Below are 24501 nucleotides of genomic sequence, written 5' to 3'. Positions count from 1 at the left end.
TAAACAAAAGAAGTTTAAAAGCATTGTCAACAGGTTGCTGCTGCATCATATGCCATATACTGTAGAGGAATTTATGCCTTTAGACCTTGCAGAAAGTGCCTACTAATGCGTAATTGTATCATGTCAGCAGATGTCCTGCAATAACAAAGCTACAAATTCATAAATATGTCCATAGTATAATCAGAAACTAGATTAAGACTTAGAAATAAGATTGACGAAGCCATGATTTGTAAAGATCTTTATGGTGAATAAATTACTACTACTACTATTAACCACGGATTCTGTATCTGCGGTTTCAGTTATACCTGCAGTTAACCTCAATACATTATTTTTTTTTTTACATAATTTGATGCCTAGCATCTTAAATGTCTTAATCTGAAGAGTTTTATAAAAAACCTAGATGGACAGTGCGTGTATTCACAATTGCAATAAGCTTATAAGCCTATACAACAACGTATTTACTACTACTATTATTATTAGCATTATTATTATCACAGTGCCTGCCGGCACCTCTCCATCGACCACCACTTTCACTGCAACATTCCACCTTTATCTCGGTGTGAAATTGATGTCAGCACTCAATTGTTCTTTTTTTTACAGTACATATGACTCGACTAGAATCCAAATGCTTAAATTAAACACATTTGTACCTAAAACGCAGTAACGCAATTGTAAAGAAATACCAATGAATTAAGTTAAGAGTTCCATATCCATCCAAAACCCTCTTCCTGTTCTATCTGGTTGAATGTCTAAGTAATATAGGGTATTTGCCAAAATTACTGCATACCCTAAAAGTCATCATGAAAATCTCTGTGTTCTGTAATGAATATCCATCCTACAAGCAAATTTTACTTTTCATAGGTTCAAGTATATCTTATAATCCGAACAACTTACAAAACGACAATGAAGCCATTAATGAACTGGAGCAGTGCTTGTGACAATGGCTCAATGCATGACACCCAGTGAGTAATTATACAAGGTACATTATCTCTCGCCTCTTTCACATAGGTAATATTTGAAAACAGATGTGTGATAATCTTCCAGGATAAGCATAATTTTCTTTTGCTTCATTGACTTCTGTGAGCTATACCATAGTGATAAATTAACACGCGGTTTTAATAAATATTTTCAACATAAAAATAGTTTCACACTTAATTGTATATTCTAATGCACTGTTATAGTCACCTCCCCCCCCCCGTTACACATATAGCCCTAACACTCGAAAGGTTCAGGACGCAATACTAGGGAAATTGGCCATTTCCCTTGCAATTCGTCCTGGACTTCTCGCATATAATATTGGTACCGGTAATTAGTAACAAGGAAGCGAAGAAGGAGATCACAATAGTGCATTAGAATATTGTTACTTATCAAACGATGTTTATGTTGAAAGTATTTGTAGCTGAAAATTAAAACCACATGTTTACCATTATATATACATCTCTCAGAAGTCAGTGAAGCAAAAGAAAATTGTGCCTTCTTGGATGTAGCTCTTCTGAAGAATTACCTAAAATCATATAACATGTTCCGTCACTGCCTGGTTATTGAAATTAATACATTTACGAACGAACTATTATAAAAATGAATCTTGTACTTCAACCTTACAATGTGCCAACGAGCCAACACCTGACATTTTATGACAGCAAACATTGTTGCAATTTCAATTCGTAGCTACCTTAGTCTACTTAAAAGTTATATAATGTCAAACAATTATCTGTTGCAATTAAAACCGAATTAAACGAAATAATGTTAAGAGTTTCATGAAGCAATTCAATAATTTACACCTAATCTAAAATGTTAACTATTTACAGTGACTTGGTTTAAGCGCCACATTCTTATTCATTTTTTTATATTCCCTAATAACATTAATTTTCTACAGCCATCCAAATACATAAGTTACAAGAAAAGTAAGCACGCATAACCATCCAATAACCTAACATGTGACATAACGAAAACATGCTCTCTTGACTTACTTGTACACAAACATATAAAAATAACAACTTACTTCTTGTACGCCACCTTCATGTTGCTGAGCCATAGCCAACAACATCCCATCAAATTGTTCAGGATCGTTTACAGGCATTTTGTCAATAACTATGCACAAATTAGATTCAAACAATCTTCCCCACTTTCCAACTTTCTAGACGTTTACGCCGGTAATCGGTAATGTTTCAATAATCTCCATGTGTTTCATGGCAGTGGCAAAGAGTATATAACAAAGAACACACACAAGATACAGTGGCGCTGGCTACAAAAATATATATTATTTTGTTTACTGTCCGAAGACAGGTCTGAACCTCACAAGTGATTCCAAGAAGACACCATTTATGAGGCAACTAGGTCAAGAGATAATGGGGTAGGGTGACCAGTTCCTTTCTCCTTCATTGGAAGAGGGCAATATTGAAGTACGTAAACTTCATTCATAACTGGATTGCTCACGAAAAGTAACCCTCCTCCCGTTCGTAAGTGCAATTGTGATACTTTCATTGCTTGAAATGCCATTCGACTGTCATGCAACAGTGGCTAGTATGATATTTAGTGAACAGCTGCAATAATGGACAGTCTCTGCAACAATATTCGGGATCTGTCCGCATTTCTCCCTATCAGTAGAGACAAGCGTTTCTGTCCGCATTCTGCAAGATAACGTAGGCCTACTCGATAGAGGAAAGAATGGCAATTATGCCAATTGTGAGCACGGGATGAAGACAAATTTAATGCAGACAAGATGAAGGCCATGGTTATCGGAAGAAAGTTAAAGAAGGTAAACTTGCGATTTCGAAATGAAGCAATGGAACAAGTGGACACTGGACAGCTACAAATACTTGAAGTGTGCTATAAATAGTAACATGAGCTGCTATCATGATGTCAAAAGAAGGCTAGCAATGCCAAAGGAAGCTTTTAGTATAAAAAGAAACATCTGCGGATCTCTGGAAAAATAACTAAGGAAGAGACTAGTGAAATGTTTTGTTTGGACTGGGGCAGAAACATGGACATTACGACGAAGTAAAGAGAAACGACAGAAGCATTTGAAATGTGGATATGGAGAAGAATGAGCGTATGAAATAGACAGACAGAATAAGAGATGAAGGTGTGCTAAAAAGAGCAAGTGAAAAAAGACTAATGCTGAAACTGATCAGGAAGAGAAAAAGAAATTGGCTGGGCCACTGACTATGAGGAAACGACTGAACGATGCACTGGAAGGAATGGTGAATGAGAGAAGAGTTCGGGGCAGAAGAAGATAGTATTTATGATTCAAGTTCGTAAAGTTATTCTTTTTGGCAAGAGTTGAAGTTAGTGAAACGAAGTGAAATCGAGTTTCACAAATACACGAGGGCCAAAAAGATAACTTTACGAATGTGTATCACACAATGCTTTTTCTACAATAGCACAAAATTTTATAAATAAATATTTCAAGTTGGAGAGGTTATAAGTTCACGATTTCACGGTTTTCTGAACTGAGAACCATTAAGAAATAAGTATCCATGGAATTACAGCCTGTTTTATTCATTATCATGATTTTATGGCCGTCTAAATCGGCCATATAATCAACAAAGCTGTTAGGAAAATTTGAATGATGTATTTTGTTGCAATGAGTGCTACAGATGTAACTTCAGAATAATACGGGATAATATGTAAGTATGAAAGTTAAATTTGTTACTTATTTGTATGGTATTATACGCGTAATATTTACGTAATGAAAGTATGTTATGCATTAATTTCTTATTGGATGAAGTTTGTACATTGAATATTTCATTTTCTTTTGCAATGCGTAAAGCGATTAGCCTACCGTACTTACTTTTTTACGCACTAGTTTTTTAAAGGCTCACTTTACGCAGTGGATGAACTGCAATTTTACATACTATCGTAGAAAAAATTAATTGAATGGTAAAGTTGCAAAACGACTTAAGTCCACATTTTGGGGGTTTTGAGTTGAGAGCATGATTATGTTACTATGTGCAAGGGTTATCGTTTAGTAACAGAATGACTTTAATCCACGCCTTTTGTATAGTTTTCCTTAGCAGCAGAATATTTGGTTAAGGGGTAAAACGACTTTAGTCCTGGTCTTAAGTTGTTTTGCCTGTCAGGTACTGAAGAAATTTACATAATATGTAATTTTAATCATACAATCAGCTGACAAAACGTTTTTTGTCTGTTGTCATTGGTAATTCTTCAGTTGAGAAAATTTATTACGTTCGAAAAACAGAGCATGAAAATGAAAAGTAATATGTTCAGTAAGCGTGCTAAACTTATAGCTGAAGTAAAAAGTATTGCAAAATGGAACCAAGTTAAGTATCTAGAGAGAGAGAATTTTCTTGCTGTCACATTTGACTACATGAAAAATGTATGCTTGCCTAACACCAGTTCAGTCAGGATATGTACTACTATCGCCAACTCACCGTCTCACTCTCTGTGCACAGCATGAAAACTAGTGAAATGTCCTTTTGTCTATACCATGAGGGACAGGCCAAGAAACGTCTTAATGAGGTATGTAATTTTCTCCTGCACACTACTTCGATAACTATGTCACATCCAGTATATTAAAGAACTGTCGTTGTTTTGCAACAGTTGTCCGGGACAAAATAAGAACAATACACTAATCAAATTCTTAATGGCAATAAGTGCTCAGAAACATTTCTTCAACATCATACTTTCCTCCATCAGAGGTCTGTGCTCATGTGTTTAAAAAATTGTTCAAAATAATGTTGTTCAACAATTGCAATAAAGTTATTTTATGATTTTGGTATAAGCTAAATACATTTAGTTAAACATGTTTATGAGTCAATAACCTAATAATTATGATGCAGAATTGAAGTTAATTTGCAGAACAACTTAAGTCCTGAAGATAATTAATTTTTTTACAACCTGAAGAAGAGTACAAAAGTATGAATTTTTATACTAAAAATTTTTCTCTTACTATCTCTTACATATAAAAAATTATATTGTAACAATATATGGTTCAGCGAAGTCAAAAACAGTTTTCTTTAATTTTCTCAAAACTACTTCTAGGGGCATAAGTCGTTTTGCAAATTCACCATTCAATTGTATAATTCTATAAAAAAAAATAAACGTTTCATTATCATACTACACATCATTATAACTTATAATATCCAACTTGTTTATAAATAAAATATTCAGTTTCATAATATACATTAGGCCTACTTTTGCTGTTAATAAATAAAATACATTATTTCATTTTAATACTACAAATTAACGTCGTGCATGACAGACGCTATATTCGGTTCTTTTGAAGTTCGATATTCGCCTATGTTAGCTCTGCAGAGGAAGGCCTGTCATGTTTGTTCCACCATGTTATGAAAATACTTGCTATCCTCCTCTCCCATTCCTCCATGTTTTAAACCGCTTAACGACCTGAGCACATATCTTGCGATTAGTTTTCCACATGGAATAAAAGTCCCGCGCCGTGGCGTTTAAGGTATTCTGCCTAGGACTCGCGTTACGGAATGCGCGCTGGTTCGAGTCCTCACGGGGGAAGAAATTTTCTCATGAAATTTCGGCCAATGTGTGGGGCCGGTGCCCACCCAGCATCGTAATGCACTTGGGAAGCTACGATAGGTAGCGAAAATCCGGTTTCGCAAACCAGCTATAACGGCTGGGGGGATCATTGTGCTAACCACACGATACTTCCATTCTGGTTGGATGATCGTCCACCTCTGCTTCGGCATTTGGACGTGAGGTCAGCAGCCAGCTGGTCGGTCTTGGCCCTTCACGGGCTGTAGCGCCATGGATTTACTTACTTACTTACTTACATGGAATAAAAAGAAGTTTGCAATGTCTTGATTTCCTCTCTCATGTTTGAACATTGCACGATACCTATAATAGTAGTCGGTACTACGCATATTATGCATTAAAAAAATATATATATTTTGTTTGATTTGCGAATGATTAACCATATTAATAACAACAAAATTACCTGTACTCATTACTATGCGTTACTTCGTAAGATACGTGCCTGATATCATTACACAGCTATAGGATAAAGGGGCAAGAGGAAATAAACTAAAGAAAAAGGCACCGGACATAAGGCGTAAGGTTCTACAGAAACTCGGCAAAAATGAACCGAACGTAAGGCCTATTTTTATTTATTTTATTTTATTGGGTTATTTTACGACGCTGTTTCAACATCTAGGTTATTTAGCGTCTGAATGAAATGAAGGTGATAATGCCGGTGAAATGAGTCCGGGGTCCAGCACCGAAAGTTTGCTCGTATTGTGTTGAGGGAAAACCCCGGAAAAAACCCCAACCAAGTAACTTGCCCCGACCGGGATTCGAACCCGGGCCACCTGGTTTCGCGGCCAGACGCGCTGACCGTTACTCCACAGGTGTGGACTGTAAGGCCTATTAAATCCACCGTGGAGTAGTAGTTAGCGCGTCTCACCATGAAGCAAGCGGGCCCAGGTTCAAATCCTAGTTGGGACAAGTTACTTGGTTGGGGTTTTCCCTCAACCAATTGAAACAGAATTTCTGGGTAATTTTCGGCGTTGGACCTCGGACTTATTTCGCCATCATTAATTCACATATCATCATCATCCAACCCTAGCCTGAGTTAAGTTCACGATGCAGCGTGCTGTACCTGTACAAGAGCGCGATCGTTCGGCTACACAATCATTCACAGAATAGGAGTGGTAAGTACAATAAGCCTCAGGTTGCAGTGCAAGCCTCCGGGTCCCTCCTCCGTACAAGAGAAAAAAAGAGAAAAAAAAAAGGCCTATTAAAGTTTATAACTCGGTTTAGTTCAAATGCTTCATTTCTACGTATTGTTGGATGCCTATGGAGTAGGGCGAAGTTTGTAATACAGTGAAACCTCTCCTTACGGACACCTCCAAGATACGGACACTCATATACGGACATATTTTTATGTCCCAACTAAAATAATATAGAAATAATGATAAATTAAACTCTCGTTTACGGACACTCTCAGACACGGACACGGACAGCTGTTTCACAGTCCTAAAGCTTGCTTTACCTCCTGACTGCGGACAGAACTTGGATTTCAAGACCTAATGTGTTACAAAAATAGAAAATTTATAGTTTTGAGAACTGTACAGAAATTCCTCAACATGAAAGAAGACAATAAGGGTCTCGTAGGCTACCACTAGCCCAGCCGGCCACCCCTTGTTAGCTGGAAGCGCGTAGATAAAGTCATACAATTTAACCTGTCTGATAGGTCCAAGGTTTCCGCGATCGTGAAATTGTATTCGACACATGACAGAGTTAGTATGATTATTCTCTTCGCTTCAATCAGTTGTTCTGTTTCGAGAGACATGGCACCTGAACGTAAAGGTTAAGTTGAAAACTGTAAATTACAGTACTGCATAACTGTAGACCCAGAATAAAATTGCATGGCACAGTACTGTATTTTCCTTTTTTGATCTTACTTACTGTAGTTCAAAGTTGCAAAGAATTTACTGCAGTACAGTAGACTGTATTTAGAATTATACTACAGTAATGCATTTCGTTTAAAGCGTGGGGATACATAATGCATATTATCAATTTACAGTTAGATTGGAGAGCCTCCCTCCCAATAAAGGACACCTCCCAGATGCGGACAGATTGTTACGTCCCTTCGATGTCCGTAAATGAGAGGTTTCACTGTATCTTAATATCTCCTCTCATGTTCGGACATTGCGTGAAACTATAGGTATGAAGAGTGTAACGCTCCCAATTATTGTAGGCCTAAATTTGTTGTTACGTCCGATTGATATAGTCATTAGCAAGTACAAGTTACTATAATTATTATGTAATTGGTACAATACATGTAGTCCACAGCAATGTATTTGGTGTAAGCCACCTTCACAGTAAACTGCTCTGTAAAATGCCTTATTTTATTATAATAATAAATAGATCTACTGTAATTTTTGTACTCAAAGGATCGTTAATCATTTGATATCCAGAGTCCTTGGTAATGCCTGCAATAATTCTTGACTGTACATGAATAAATAACATCGTCGTACGTTATGGACTTCGTATCACATTTCAAAAAATAAAATTATGATGACTTCAATGGTGCACACACTGATAACGCTATCACATATGTACGTCAGTAAAACGTGAAGAGGAGAGCGTGGAGTCTTCGTGTTATTAAATTTAGAATGTGACTACACGGTGATATCGTTACGCACCGAAGAATTAATGGACAGTTTTTTCCCAGGCTGCTCACCTTTGAGTTAACATTTGCATTATGCAATGTACAATATGACTTGCCATGGTCTGAAAATGTACACCAAAGTACTACTTAGAAGTTTAGACCGGCTTGTTAGTGTCTATAAAGGCAGTGAATCTGTGTTTTTAGTGTCGTTTCTTCGAAAGAAATGTGATATTGACGTAACACGTTCATCAAGAGAATTTTGTATTGAAAAAAATATAAACAATGCTGCTGGAAAATTAGCGCACAATCAGAAACCAGATTGGAATAAGGCAGTGTCAGAAGCTGAGGAAATAGTAGGCTACTCAACTTCAGTTTTGACATGGCTTCTTAGTGATGACATTGCAAATGTAGCACTACATTTGCGTAAATTAGATGGTTCAAATCATCCTCTATTGGACACTGCAAAGTAAGTGTAAAATTATAAATACCGGTACACATAAAGCATGAAACGAAACCACACATTTCAAGGATTTACCTAGCCTTATAAAGATTTGTATTACGCGATGTGTATTTCATGTGGAACTGGGAAGATTACTAGGTTATATCAGGTCAGCGTAATGTAGGATGACCAGACGTCACAGTCCCTCTCCCTGAAAATAAACGTCCCCGTTTATTCCTCGGAAAACAATTTTGTCCACTGAAATTTACTTTTGTTGTATAACCATTTGTGTCCCCTGGTGAATAAAAAAATCTCGTGTGTGTGTGTGTGTGTGTCATTGTGAAATGCTGTTACTATGTTGGTATTACTACTATATTTCAATTATTACTTACTTACTTACAAATGGCTTTTAAGGAACCCGACGGTTCATTGCCGCCCTCACATAAGCCCGCCATCGGTCCCTATACTGAGCAAGATTAATCCAGTCTCTATCATCATATCCCACCTCCCTCAAATCCATTTTAATATTATCCTCCCATCTACGTCTCGGCCTCCCCAAAGATCTTCTTCCCTCCGGTCTCCCAACTAACACTCTATATGCATTTCTGGATTCGCCCATACGTGCTACATGCCCTGCTCATCGCAAACGTCTGGATTTAATGTTCCTAATTATGTCAGGTGAAGAATACAATGCGTGCAGTTCTGCGTTGTGTAACTTTCTCCATTCTCCTGTAACTTCATCCCTCTTAGCCCCAATTATTTCCCTAAACACCTTATTCTCAAACACCCTTAACCTATGTTCCTCTCTCAGAGTGAGAGTCCAAGTTTCACAACCATACAGAACAACCGGAAATATAACTGTTTTATAAATTCTAACTTTCAGATTTTTTGACAGCAGACTGGATGATAAAAGCTTCTCAACCGAGTAATAACATGCATTTCCCATATTTATTCTGCGTTTAATTTCCTCCCGAGTGTCATTTATATTTGTTACTGTTGCTCCAAGATATTTGAATTTTCCACCCCTTCGAAGGATAAATCTCCAATGTTTATATTTCCATTTCGTACAATAATCTGGTCACGAGACATAATCATATACTTTGTCTTTTCGGTATTTACTTCCAAACCGATCGCTTTACTTGCTTCAAGTAAAATTTCCGTGTTTTCCCTAATCGTTTGTGGATTTTCTCCTAACATATTCACGTCATCCGCATAGACAAGAAGCTGATGTAACCCGTTCAATTCCAAACCCTGCCTGTTATCCTGAACTTTCCTAATGGCATATTCTAAAGCGAAGTTAAAAAGTAAAGGTGATAGTGCATCTCCCTGCTTTAGCCCGCAGTGAATTGGAAAAGGATCAGATAGCAACTGACCTATACGGACTCTGCTGTATGTTTCACTGAGACACATTTTAATTAATCGAACTAGTTTCTTGGGAATACCAAATTCAATAAGAATATCATATAATACTTCCCTCTTAACCGAGTCATATGCCTTTTTGAAATCTATGAATAACTGATGTACTGTACCCTTATACTCCCATTTTTTCTCCATTATCTGTGGAATACAAAAAATCTGATCAATAGTCGATCTATTACGCCTAAAACCACACTGATGATCCCCAATAATTTCATCTACGTATGGAGTTAATCTTCTCAAAAGAATATTGGACAAAATTTTGTACGTCAACAAAAGTGATATTCCTCGAAAGTTACCACAGTTGGTTTTGTCCCCCTTCTTAAAAATAGGTACAATTATGGACTCCTTCCATTGTTCTGGTACAATTTCCTTTTCCCAAATAGCAAGTACAAGTTTATAATTTTCGCTATATAATGCACTTCCACCCTCTTGTATTAATTCTGCTGGAATTTTATTATTATTATTATTATTATTATTATTATTATTATTATTATTATTATTATTTACTACTATTACTACGAAAATCATCATCGTCAACATCCTGAGGGGGAAGGGCTGTGCTGAAGTTCTCCGTGCAATCACGGATGTTATGAGCAGATCAGAACATTGTTTAGCACAGGGTGGCGGACATTTTGAACACTTATTATGAAGAGTGTACGTACATAAACAACATACAGAATTTCTCAGAAGATACCATTTTGTTGTTTTGTGAGTAAACAATAAAAGTTAGAAAAAAAAAGTTTCAGTAAAAGTTGTTTCTTTTTAAAAGTAGTTTTCAATGGCACCTTCAATGACACATGTTCTCATCTGAAATTTCGAAGTTGACCACAGGTACCCCTAGTTCCGGTTTGTTACGGGAAATGGTACTGCCACCAATCGATACTTTACATAGGTTTTTGCAGAGTCGATCGTGGTTTTTGTTAACAGAATTTTTTTATGAACAACCAGTATCATATAGTTTTCGTGAAAAAAGGCTGATACGGGTGGTCTGAAACACCTGGTATATATATATATATATATATATATATATATATATATAATATAGTAGGTTATTTTACGACGCCTTATCAACAGCTTAGGTTATTTAGCGTCTGAATGAGATGAAGGTGATAATGCCGGTGAAATGAGTCCGGGGTCCAGCACCAATAGTTACCCAGCATTTGCTCGTGATGGGTGAGGGAAAACCCCGGAAAAACCCTCAACCAGATAACTTTCCCCGACCGGGAATCGAACCCGGGCCACTTGGTTTCGCGGCCAGACGTGCTAACCGTTACTCCACAGGTGTAGGCTGGTATATATATATATATATCAGGTACCCCAATGTAATATAAACTCATAACAGTGACATGGCATGGCTTGCCTTGACGTGACATGGTCAATTCCCAAGTTAGTTCTCATATCTAATGAGAAGAAAGACGTAGGCCTAGTTCCATGTCAGAAGTTTATCTCCTCATTTCGGTGCATATTAAATTATTTCAATAATCAACTACACTAAAATAGCCGTCTTACTAGCTCAGTTGGTAGATGGCTTACAAAAATCACGGACCCGAGTTCAAATTTTGACGACGACGAAGTTGTATTTGTGGTTGACAAAACCAAAATTGTGAGGGTTTTTCTCAAGATTCTTCCATTTTCCTTTATTATTCCATCAACACTCCTGACAATTCCCTTTCTACTATCATCTTCGTCTCGAAAAATTGGGCATCTCCTGTGTTTGCGTGACGCAGAGGGCAGTGAATTTTAAAAAACGATAGAGAGATAATTTTTTTGTCCTGTTCTCAGATTTACAGCACACAAATGAAGCTGTATCTGATACAAGACTCCACACAAAATCTGTCAACCATTTCTCGGCCTTATTGAATTTTTACGCAAAAGAACTTCTTCAGGTGAAAACGTTGTTAAATAGTATCGATATGCTGCTACTGCTACTGCTCCTGCCACTGCCGACGCCGCCATCATCGTCAACACCACCACCATCACCATCACTACTATTACTCGATTATTATCTGGCCCCATAAATCCCTCCAATTGCATATCTATAAAAAAACTTAAATCGCAAAGATAATGCACAAACGTTGGCATTCAAGCGAAACATATTCTGTCGCCATTGCAATCTACATGTAGTACATTTTTGGAAGTTAAGGGAACACCATGGTGAAAAATTAAGAAAATCCACTTAAAATTTTATTGTGACTCTAGAAGAGATAATTAGTTTATATTCCCATGATTATTTTTAAGTTTTTGAGTCGATATGAACTAAAAGTTTTGAAAACTTTCACCTAAAGAGATTTTTTAGTGACGTCAATATGAAATATATTTTAAAAATATAATTTCAAAACTATTAGCCCTAATGGCACCAAATTTTGTACAGATGGCAGTATTGTAGATATGTTTATGTAGTTTAAAATTCATAAATTTTGAATGAAAATTGTAGAATTTTTAAAACTCACATAAGGTCACTTTAATCCCGATCTACTGTAGAATTCCCTGTGTGTTAGGCATTCCAATATGCATGCATATAAGAGGGTTTGCCTGGTTTCTTTGTATTTTAATGACAATATAATAATATACAACTCGCAACCGAAGCGTTTCTGCACATGTATTTCTATTCTTAAATTAGTTCTTATGCTGTATTATACCGACCCTAAAAGTAATGTAAGATAATATAATTATAAGAGTTGCGCTCGGGTGCGGGTTCGATCCCGCTTGAGCTGATTACCTGATTGGGTTTTTTTCGAGGTTTTCCCCAATGCTTGCATCGGCCTTGACTCCTTGTCACGTGTGTTAAGTGCTTCCCCCAATTCAACGCAACAGAAGAAATACTGCAGCTGCAGTGTCCGCAGTCAGCATAAGTTATTATATCTCATAAGTGAAGACGTAAAAACGTCGAAAGTAAAACAAAGCAAAGTATTGTGGCGGCAGGCCGGAATATTCTGGTCGTGTCGGAGAGTTGCGCACGCATCTAACGAGAGGAAGGCGCGGGGAAATGGAAACTCGAGCTTCAGTAGGCGCTGTAGCGCGGCACGGAGGAAGGGGAAAGAAGACTATTGTGACTGCGCGGAGCGGAGAGAGCAGGGGAAACATCTGGAAGCAGATCTCTCTTGACGATTCCGAAAACCACGCGAATCGAAGATTTCAGAACGTGTGATTTAATGATAAAAGCGAGTGAGTCTTCGGAAGTCAGTCAGTCTTCAGTCACCCTTCAAGTCTTGTCTTGGACAGCGGCGACGTATCCAGAGGATTTGGGTTCGACGTGCAGTGAACTTGAGTGAGTCCGTAACTGTGGCAGTGGCCAGGCGAGGGCTACATATCCGGAAGACCTGAGTTCGATGTGCAGTGAACTTGAACAGTGAGCTAGAAGAACTAGCCAAGGCGAACGAACTGTAAACTGAGAACTGACAGTTTTGTTCTGCACATAGTGCTTTGAGAACATTAGTTGAAATTAGGAGTACATTGTTGTTCTTCTCAATAATACACATGTATTGTCATTGTCGTCGTGTGGAGTGCAATAACGACTATTGTGTTGCTGTGTTGAGTGGAATACCCATTGTTGTAGGGTGAATTATTAAGAATAAACATCACATTGTTGACAGGTGTGATGGTTAAAGTAGAAATAAACGTTACAGTATTTTGCGATAGATAGTGACTGAGTTTGGTAACAATGTATTTTCCACAGACGGAAGTATATTATTATTTTGTATGTATTGTACTATTAAAATCGTGGCCATTTCTTTTAATTTTAATGTCATACATTCAGAAATGTAAGGTCATTTTTCTATGAATTTGAACAGTTCAAGAAAATAAACTATTAGCGACAAGCTCATTCCCAACATGATAAAGAAACTGAATTGATGCAAAACGGGTTATCACTTTTACAGCGCTATTTTTGTATATAACTCTGCATAACTGGTAACTACAACGAACAAAGAAAAATAAGAGTATGACGAGAACTCAAAGTACCGGTACATTTCTGTTGCAGGAGTCTGTTGTACAATGGCCGCAGCAATATGCAGGCTTGGGGACTCATAGTTCTACTTATCTCCAAAGCTGCAGGACAGTTGAATGTCGAGGAGATGGAAGAGGATGAAGCAGCTGGCGTGCTACATAGGTAAGCAATGAGCTGGTGGATTACAACAATCACACTTTTAATAGGATTACTGCAGTGTTAATGGACATGAATACGCTTTTAAAAACGTTGACTGTTCCATCTTGTAGGGTACATATACCCAACTTCGTGATACTAAGGATTTGTTTTGGAAAAATCACACATGATTAACATGGATACTGTTTTAATTTGCTTCACTGCCTATACATACTAAGTTATTTGACCATTCTGAAATCTGATTCCCAAAATAATGAAGATAATGAAGGTATAATTAAACCAAAAAGAAAATATGTTACGTGTACCTTACTTTTTGATACCTATTTCCGTAATAGTCAATGTTCCAGCCACAATATATTTTTATTCTCTTGATAATCCATGTTGAATCTTTCGTACACTACTTTTAACACTTGAATATAAAAAATTGATTAAATGGCGATCTTACTCGTGTTAATTATGTAAGCATGTGTGGCTTACAGCTGTTTCGGTGCTACTTGACACCATCCTCAGAGCCTATTAGATCTCGGTGCTATCTCAACTTCGCTGCCTGTTGTGTGGGTGCGTTCGTGTGATGAGGATATATATATATATATATATATATATATATATATATATATATATATATATTTATATTACCTCACTCATTGCATTATCTCTTTAACATGACCTCACTCACAGACGAAATAGTAGGCTGTATATTAACAACTAGAGCAATTAGAACTACTAGCGCTCGTCTCTTGCTTTCATGGGACGCAAATTTAACTTGGAGGCATAATACCCATAGTCACTTCATGGATTTTAATTACATCCTACTGTACATATTGTTTAATTCTATAAACCAAAGCCATTAGTGATTAATTCTTTATTTCGGATGAAAAGATAAAAAAATTATAGTTTTCCAAATTAAAATTCTCCAGTTTGCCATATTCATGGACAATTTCAGCTTTATAGTTGATGCTGAAAATGAACTTCTCAGAGGACGTTCCAACTTCCACTTCATATTTCGACAAAATTAAGTGAACTCTAACATCAAGTTTAAGGGAAAATGAAATAATGATTTTATTCTCAGTAATTTTCTATCAGCTGTTTCGAAAATTCCCATTGTTTCAGAATTGTAATGCAGTGGAACCATCATAGAAATTAGGAAGTGTGAAAATGGAAAGAAAAATGTCTTGCGATGTCTTGCAAAATGAGACAACTTTCTGTATTACAGAACAACTCACATGGGCTGTACTTTTTTATTAGGTTATTTTACGATGCTCTATCAACATCTTAGGTTATTTAGCGTCTGAATGAGATGAAGGTGATAATGCCGGTGAAATGAGTCCAGGGTCCAGCACCGAAAGTTACCCAGCATTTGCTCATATTGAGTTGAGGGAAAACCAGGGAAAAAATCTCAACCAGGTAACTTGCCCCGAGCGGGAATCAAACCCGGACCACCTGGTTTCTCGGCCAGACGCGCTAACCATTACTCCACAGGTGTGGACACATGGGCTGTACTACATTTTATGACCTCACTCAATCTCTTTGAGTAGCTACTGTATCGAATGTAATGATAAGGCAGTTTCTTATTTAATGACATGGGCAAATAATAATAATAATAATAATAATAATAATAATAATAATAATAATAATAATAATAATAATAATAATAATAATAATGGATTATTTTAACTGGCAGAGTTAAGGCCATTCGGCCTTCTCTTCCACTCAACCAGTATGATAGAAAATTACTACAATGCTGTGAATATAATTAATACAATACAATACAATACAATTCAAAGCAATACAATACTACAATACAAGACAATATAATACATAATTAATATAATACAATGACAACTCTTTTCATCTTCACAACACCAATAAAATAATTATGTAATAATAATAATAATAATAATAATAATAATAAAAATTGTCATACTTAAATTAAATTAAATTATTAAACTCGATCACAATTATAACTTCAATTTGACTGCGCCCGTAAGAAATCGTTTAGCCTTTTCTTGAAAGTGGTTATTGTCTGGCAGCCCCTAATCTTCTGAGGTGGAGAATTCCATTCACGGGGGCTGAGACAGTAAAAGAGGATGAATAATGGGATGTTCTACGGACAGGAATTGCTAGGATTTGGCTCTCCTGTGACCTGGTGTTTAGATTGTGATTGGAGGATAAGTAGTTAAACCGGGAACGAAGATAATTTGGAGTAGAAGTGTGGAGAACTCGAAACAGAAGAGAGAGCGAATGAAGTGTTCTATGGTTACTAAGTTGCAGCCAGGATAAAGATTTGAACGAATAAGAAGGTAATAGGCCTATATTAGTGAACAATGTTGGAATGAGAACAACAGTAGATATGGCATACTATGAGAAAATGTGTTCCATATTCATAGCTATCACAGTGAATGTAACAGTATGGAAATATTACTGGGATGTAATACAAAATCCACTTGCTTTACAGTCAGCGTGCACTTGCCGAAGTCACACAGATGATTCGAACCTATCACCTAGTTCACAAGTCCATGGTGAACATTTACCCTGGCATGTACCCGGAAGCATCTATACTCAATAACATGATATTTGGGAATAAGATTGCACTACTGAGTGGGGACTACATCCTGGCCAATGTGAGTGGTATACTCGCAAATATGCGAAATCATGAGGTATGTGTTTTAATCATATCTTGGCTTTGTGGCGATTGCGCTAATATAGGTAATCATAATATATTACTTCATGTCATTAATGTGTCTATAATAGTTTCCAAGGCTTGTCATTAGAATTGAGGTTTGTGAGTTTAAACAACTGAGGAAAGTGGATTTTTGAGATCACTAAAAGATCATAAGCATCGTAGACATATGAAATATGTGAAAATTGACACAAATATGTTTGTAGTGATAGCCCTGACTCTGTTCAGAGTGCAAAAGCCATTCTGGTACTAATTATTAAATTTCAAGGCGTTTTTGCATTGATTTCTACAATTAAGGAAAGACCAAAACTGTTGGCGGAAATTCAGTCCTACAATAAAACATGACACTCACAATTCTGGTAATTCTTTTGATCCTGAGGTACTGCAAATAATCTAGGTTAAGTTTAATAAAACTAAATACTTACTGCAGACTGGTATGAAATATAATAAGATAGTAGTAGTAGGTAATAATAATAATAATAATAATAATAATAATAATAATAATAATAAAATATATTTTGGTTGCCAGAGTTAGGGCCATAAGGCCTTCTCTTCCATTCAACCAGCAAAAAAGTAGACATAGACTACATATGAATGAACTTATAAGCTACAAAGAAGACAATAAATTTAGATAAGTCTATACAAGACTTACTTATGAATTAAACAGTAAAACACTATTCACTATTAATTAAACAATGAAATACAAACTGTAGCAAAATTAAACTAATATACATAGAATGTTAGATAATATGAAGAAATTACAGTACCGGTATTATGATACAATTGTGAAGATACAATGCTATCAGGTTGCATGTCTAAAGAACGAGGTTACAATGTAGGCAATATTATGAATATACGGTATCTAAATAAAATATCGAGAAAACCAGCTTGCAATAAGTGTCCCGTTTTTTTATTTTGTAAACTACACTACATTGTTTACTCTCTGTGAATTAGATTTAAACATAAGTGCAGCTTAAATGATACCTCTGATACTGGTACATATCTCATTGTCAGATTAGCCATTTCCATGATATGAAATGGCAACATAAAATGAGAACCACCAGAGCCTCCACTGTCGAAAAGGTATTTTGGTAAAGACCGCTAGATGGAAGTACAGTTGCAAGCTATTATTCATGCAATTCCATAAATGTTGTAATGTGACTTCTTTTGCAGTCGCTAGATGGCAGCATATTGTAATGTATTTTATTATATTTATTAACATTTCATGATATTCATACATTGCTTCACAGCTAGAATATGGAACAAGCCAAAAAACTTAATATCACTATAAATTCTTAATTTATAGTCACAGTCTAGTTGAAATATATACAGAAAAAGTTTACAATATAGTCTACTAGTGCAACACAAAGTTTTATTATCAATTTCATGAATCATTGTTGAATGTCATGAATTCACCTACAGAATAGAAAGTGTGAGAAATTAGGTACTTCTTTAATTTGGCCCTAAATAATCTTATGTTTTGAGTTTCATTTTTTATATCGATAGGGAGGCTATTATAATTGATAAAAGTGGTTGTCTTGAAAGCCCATTAGGCTGATTAATCTGTTATATGAGATCAGGAATGGTACCTAATGCTACTAGCTCAATGACCAATTTTATTGTCAATACTTTCAATGAAAATATAATTCATTTCATTCAAATATAATAAAAAATTGTAGCAGATGTATTAAAAGAGGAAAACGAAGTATCTAATTAATGTGTTTAATAGGCAGTATATTTTGTGGTTGAAAGTCAATTAATTTTTTTAAACATGTTTCTGAATACTATGTTTCATTGTTGTATATGTGGTATGGGTTTCTCAGAGTATAACATATTCCTGTCCTGGAAGGGCAAAGAGTAGATGACTGTCAAAGTAGTCACAGATGGGTTTCAAGGTTGAGAGTATATCATATTCCTAAGACAATATTAAAAGCTATAGAATTTCGTGTTAGGTTAATTTTCTTTCTTTCTGTAAAGAAGCTATTCTTTTTAACTTAAAATGTTTAACAACAGGTTCCACAATCTGCGACAAATTTACCAGCTGAATGACAGCACTGTAAACACCATTGATAAGTAATTAAAAACATCGTATAAGGTGAATGCTTAGCACAAAGAGCTACAATTTTAGAAAAAATGTTTATCATTTTATTACCGGTATAATGTTGAAATTGATAAATTTACTGTCTCTGTTGCATGTCCAGCAGATTCTTTAGCACTTGCTCCAAATTTTGAACCACTTACCCGGCCCCGGAACAATTTTTCCCTTGAAATTATTCAAATCTGCTTTACAGGGAGCTTTACCTGAAAGACTAGATTTGCATAATTATATACGTTACAGTGTACATTAACATAAAACCACAATTCCAAGTCACACAGAGACTGTGTGCACTCGATGTGGGTCTCTGGCATTTCATCAGCCCACGCGAGTTGTGTGGATATAAAGGGAAAGGTTGGGACAGTGTCGGGTGGAGTTCCCGGGTAGCTCAGTTGGTAAGAGCGCTGGTACGTTCAACCAGAGGTCCCAGGATCGATACCTGGCCCCGGAACAATTTTTCCCTCGAAATTATTCAAATCTGCTTTACAGGGAGCTTTACCTGAAAGACTAGGTTTGCACTTAGATGATTCTCCAACAGCCTAACAGGATACATTTCTAGGGACTATGTCAGTCATAATTCGATTTCACTAGAGCTGAAATTTTAAAGAATTTACGTATCACTATTTTAAACCATAAAAAATATTACATTAGGTAAGTATTTTTCTTCTCTTCAATGTTAGGCCTTATGGCCTGTTACGACCTCACAGCTGAATTTTTAATCCAATGTTTCATTGGGCGACCTAGAGATCTCTTCCCGTTTGGATGATAGTGAAACATGGCTTTTGGGATTTTGTTTGCACAGACGTGATGCACATAATTTATCAATTTGTTCTGATAATGCTGTTATATGTGATTCATTATAGGTTTTAATTGTAATTCTTCCATTAGATCCTCATTGCATTTATGATCCCATTTGGTATATCCTGCTGTTTACCTCATACTTTTCATTCCATTAGCCTTATTATTACGATACATTAAGTAAAGGAACCAAAGATGCCAAACTATACATATGAAACAGAAGTTTTCATTGTCAGATACTGGACCTCATAGGTCATTCACTTCGTGACTTGGCTGAGGGGGAATTTATTGGTCGACGGGACCAGCAGAACAATCCCTTGCCATCTCCGCAAGGGGTCCGTGATGCTGCACAGGATTGGACGCACCGCAATGTTCTCTCTGCAGGCAACCTACTGGGCAGGGCGTGCCAAGGGACACTCAAGCTGGCAGGTCACGGAAGGGAGCTGCAGGAACAAGGCTACAACTTCGGAAAGCATCTAATACTAGCCTGGCAGGTAAATACGAGCAAAACAAGTACTCAGTGCAGAACTGGTAGGTAACTGTGAGCAAATTAGAGCATTTAAACAAATCCATACCAGTCTGGCAGGTAAATATGAGTACTTAAAACATTTGATTCTAGATTAGTAGGTAAAAATATGCGCCATTAAATCACTTCACACCAGCCTGGTAGGCTTAAAGCACTTGGCACTAGATTGGTAAACAAATATATGAGCAGGTAATGTACTTTGCACTACTCTGGCAATTACTGCAAACATGGGCAGTTAAAGAGTTTGGCACTAATCTGACAGATAAATATGATCAGTTAAAGCATTTTTCACTAGTCCAGAAGGTCAATATAAGTAGTGTAAGCACTTGGAATTAGTCTGGTAGGTAAATATGAGCAGTTAAAGCACTTGGCATTAATCTGGCAAGTAAATATGAGCAGTTAAAGCATTTGACATTAGTCTGAGAGCTAAATATGAGCAGGCATTAGTCTGGCAGGTAAATATGAGCAGTTAAAGCATTTGGCATTAGTCTGAGAGCTAAATATGAGCAGGCATTAGTCTGGCAGGTAAATATGAGCAGTTAAAGCATTTGGAATTAGTCTGAGAGCTAAATATGAGCAGGCATTAGTCTGGCAGGTAAATATGAGCAGTTAAAGTACTTGGCATTAGTCTGAAAGGTAAATATGAGCAGTTAAAGCACTTGGCATTAGTCTGGTAGGTAAATATAAGCTGTTAAAGCACTTGGCATTGGTCTGACAGGTAAATATGAGCGGTTAGAGCACATGGCACTGATTGAAAGGTAAATATGTATGTATGTATTTATTAATACTACAATTGGTATACACCCGGTGGCAGTGATATATAATATACAAAAATACCATTACAATAATTACAGCAATTAAAAAAATAACATAAACGTAAATTTACTTCTAACTATAAATAAATAGATGCAATAAACCAGGACTATAAATGAAAACTATGCTATAATAACACCTACAATAAGCAAAAGTAAACCTAACTTATAAGTATCGGTACTTCTATTTCACCCAACTATTACCAATTTAAGTAATTACATATCACCTTAATTATTTACATATCAACTTAATTACATATCATCTTAATTACATATCACCTTAATTTATTTACATATCAACTTCATTGCATATCATTTTAATTAATTACATATCAGCTTAATTAATTACATGATACAACTTAGATAATTACACTGCACCTACAATTACATTTTCAGTCTAATCTTCTCAACCTTTCCTTAAATGTATTGATTTTGAGAAGACCACCCTGAAAGATTGCCGCAGGTAAGCTGTTCCAGTCTACTATTGTGCGGTTAACAAAGGAAAATTTTGCCATGTCCCTTCTTTGTTTTCTGCATTTAAACTTCCTAATATGATCAGCCCTGCCTAAGTATGATGGTGTTACTAACCTAGCATTGATGTCGGTCCATATTTTGTGTCCCATTTGTGCCTTAAACAATGGGGTGAGTCTTGATTTGAGAAATTCCCACCCTAAGTCTTTTACTATCTCTTCACCATGTCCCTTTCCCATTTTGACATATTTTGCTGCCTTGTGTTGGACCTTTTCTATTGAATCAATTTGGTTTTGTCTGTACGGATCCCAACCTACTGCTCCATATTCCATAATTGGGCGAAAAAGGGTTTTGTACTCTAATTCTTTTGACCTTCAGTTAGATTTCTTCAGAATACGCAGAGAAATGTAGTGCTTTCCAGGCTTTCCTTGTGGAATTAGTGACTTGTTCCTCCCAACCCAGTTTGTTACTTAAATATATACCTTGGTATTTACAGTATTCACTTGTGGCACCGATGTACCATTAAATGAGCAATTAAAGTACTCGAGCAATTAAAATACTTGATACTAAACTGGCAGGAAAAATACGAGCAAGACAGGCACTTCGTACTAGTCTGGCAGGTAAGTACGAGCAAAGAAACCACATGGCAACAGTTTGGCAGATAATTGTGAGCAAATTAAGAACTAAGGCACTCAGCACTATCCTGTCAGATACCTAACTATGAGCAAAAAAGAAACATCTGGCAATAGTTTAGAATATAAATGTGAGCAAATGAAGCAGTCAGCGCTAGTCTAGTAAGTAAATATGAGCAAACAATACATTTGACAATAGTCGGGCAGGTAAATGTAAGTAAAGCAATTGGTGCAAGTTTAGTTAATATGAGTAAGCCAAGTACTTTACACTAATTTGGATAATAAATAAAATACAGACACTTGGGACTAGTTTGGAAGGTAAATTCGAGCAATTATAGCACTTGACACTAGACTGATAGGTAAATATAAACATTTAAACCATTTCAGATCAGCCTGGCAGATAAATATAAGAAATTAGAGCACTTGAGGCATCTAGACTGATAAATAAATATGAACAGTGAAAGCATTTCGCACTATTCTGGCAGATAAATATGAGCAGCACTTTTTACTAGCTCAATAGATGAATATGAGTATTTGAAGGACTTGACACTATTATGTTAGGTAAATATAAGAAATTAAAGCACTTGGGTCTACTGTGGTAAGTAAATATGAACAAAGAAAGGATCTAGCAATAGTCTGGCAGACATATGTAAACAATTAGAGCATTTGCCATTGGTTTGACGATAAATATGAGCAAAGTAAGCTATGACAGTATCTGGCAGATAAAAACGAGCGAAGTAAATCAATAGTCTGGCAGATAAATACGAGCAAGTACTGTAAAGCACTAGTATGGCCGACAAATATGAATAAGACAGTAACTTGACACAAGCAGGGCATATAAATAAGAGCAAGACAAACAAGATATTTTTGTTCTGTCATTTTCTATTTCGACATACAGGTACTGGCTTTTATCTTCTGCTATTACTTAAAAAGCCAGAAATAAGCAGTAGCTCTCCCAGTCACAAATATAATGGACCTGTTTCTCATTCTTGGCAATGGAGTGGATATTTATCTCTGTGGTACAGGTATTGCATGTGTGTATCCCTTTATATTGTATAATTTCTATATTTCATAACACATAGCCATGCATAGGAAGACAGAATGAGAAAGAGCATAAGGATTCTGCATACCTTGTGTCCAAGATACCGTATAGGAAAAAAGGAGTCTCAGATTAATGTTATGATGAACATGTGAAAACATTCAATTTTAAATAAAGAGGTATGTAACTTGTTTTCAGGCCTGTGTTGACTTAGAGCCCTTCATTCCCGGATCGCAGTATGTATCTGGTTCACTGTTCAATCTCACATCTGCTCCAGTACTCTTTCACTTGCAGCATGATCCCAGTTTATTCAATGAGATCGACAAGGGACTCAATTCCATCCAGAATGTCGACTTCGAAAAGGTAGGTATGTTCTTGTAGCTGATTGGTTGTTGACTAATGTCTAACTTATTATTGTTCTATCATTAGTCATGTTGTTTGGTATTGTAAACAATTTAATTTCTGAGGTTGGGGCACAAGGCACAACACATTATGCTCCATTACAGGCTGTTATCATTATGCAAAGGATAAAATGTTGTTATGTTGCAAAAAGTACACAACCTTCTGTTAGGAAGCTTTGGTAGCAAAGATAGACACAGCAAAATATGAAATGTTAGAGTTTCCAAATTGCAGAAATTAGTAATAAAAAAAAACTGTAATTTTTAAAACAAATACTAATTCTTCTCAAGTTTTATTTGTTGTAAATATCTGATATTTTTCTCGTGTTCATATGTGATTGTAATTTTCTTACATTTTATGTCTGCTGATGTAAGTAGTATTTTTACTCATATTTCTCCAGATACACAGTATCGTGTCCAAGGGACCTGGTATCTTCTTAACTAAGCAACTTCAAAAAAATCACTCACAGAAGGTGATGGAGGTTCTTCAAGTGTTCCAGGAGAGTGACGCCAGAACAGCTATCCGTAACATCATCATGGCAATGAGTCATTACTGACATGTTAACCGACTCATTTCTTCTGAGCACAAGCCTCAGGAGGTGAGAATCAAATTAATAAAAACATTCCTCGTCCATTTTGTTATCTTGAATAAAATGTGCAACTCTAAGTAACTACAGTCAAGATTAATCCAGTGGCAAGAAAGGCAAGCACAATACTACTAAGAACAACACATGTAAGGAAATGAAACTGATATTATTCAGTATGAGTGAATCAAACATACTGGTAATATTAGTTCTGTCATTAACATTTCAGAGCCATCCACTGAGTTAGCTCTGTGGTAGTGCGTCTGCCTCCAGACTAGCCAGTTAGGGTTTGATTCCTGGTGAGGTCAGAAATTTTCATGTAAGATTTCTACCTTGGGACTAGGAGAGATAGCGGTATACAACTTCTAACCACTAAATTGTGCACCAATATGCGTGGGTTAA

General features: G+C 36.2%; 2 protein-coding genes across 3 annotated transcripts in view; one reads left to right on the top strand and one right to left on the bottom strand.

Annotated features, from left to right (window-relative positions):
- The window catches only part of nudC (nuclear distribution C, dynein complex regulator), a 143515-nt gene extending 141225 nt beyond the window's left edge, over positions 1–2290 (bottom strand). The window contains exon 1 of the mRNA XM_069812929.1: positions 2003–2290. Within this exon, the coding sequence (XP_069669030.1) occupies positions 2003–2080 (78 nt within the window). The 5' untranslated portion in view covers positions 2081–2290. The remainder of the gene's footprint in view (positions 1–2002) is intronic.
- Positions 2291–8034: 5744 nt separating this feature from the next.
- On the top strand, positions 8035–24147 carry LOC138691156 (all trans-polyprenyl-diphosphate synthase PDSS2-like). Of its 2 annotated transcripts, XM_069812907.1 has the most exons (6): positions 8035–8570; positions 13942–14070; positions 16520–16721; positions 19874–20131; positions 23316–23480; positions 23917–24147. In XM_069812907.1, the coding sequence occupies exons 1-6, from the start codon at positions 8203–8205 to the stop codon at positions 24070–24072; spliced, it is 1278 nt and encodes a 425-aa protein (XP_069669008.1). In that variant the 5' UTR covers positions 8035–8202; the 3' UTR covers positions 24073–24147. The 2 variants fall into 2 exon arrangements, with proteins under 2 accessions (XP_069669008.1, XP_069669009.1); XM_069812908.1 differs by lacking the exon at positions 13942–14070.
- Positions 24148–24501: the final 354 nt, after the last annotated feature.

This window comes from Periplaneta americana, chromosome 16, assembly GCF_040183065.1.
Source record: "Periplaneta americana isolate PAMFEO1 chromosome 16, P.americana_PAMFEO1_priV1, whole genome shotgun sequence".
NCBI classification, from domain to species: Eukaryota; Metazoa; Arthropoda; class Insecta; order Blattodea; family Blattidae; genus Periplaneta; species Periplaneta americana.
Note: the sequence above shows the minus strand (reverse complement) of the source record. Positions and strands in the feature narration are given on the sequence as shown.

Bases quoted from the DNA above. Each gene is read 5' to 3' on its own strand.
- LOC138691156 (XM_069812907.1), top strand. From the start codon at position 8,203: ATGTACAATATGACTTGCCATGGTCTGAAAATGTACACCAAAGTACTA. The intron at 20,132-23,315 runs GTAAATACGAGC...ACTTGTTTTCAG, and splicing joins ATCTAATACTAGCCTGGCAG to GCCTGTGTTGACTTAGAGCC. The intron at 23,481-23,916 runs GTAGGTATGTTC...ATATTTCTCCAG, and splicing joins AGAATGTCGACTTCGAAAAG to ATACACAGTATCGTGTCCAA.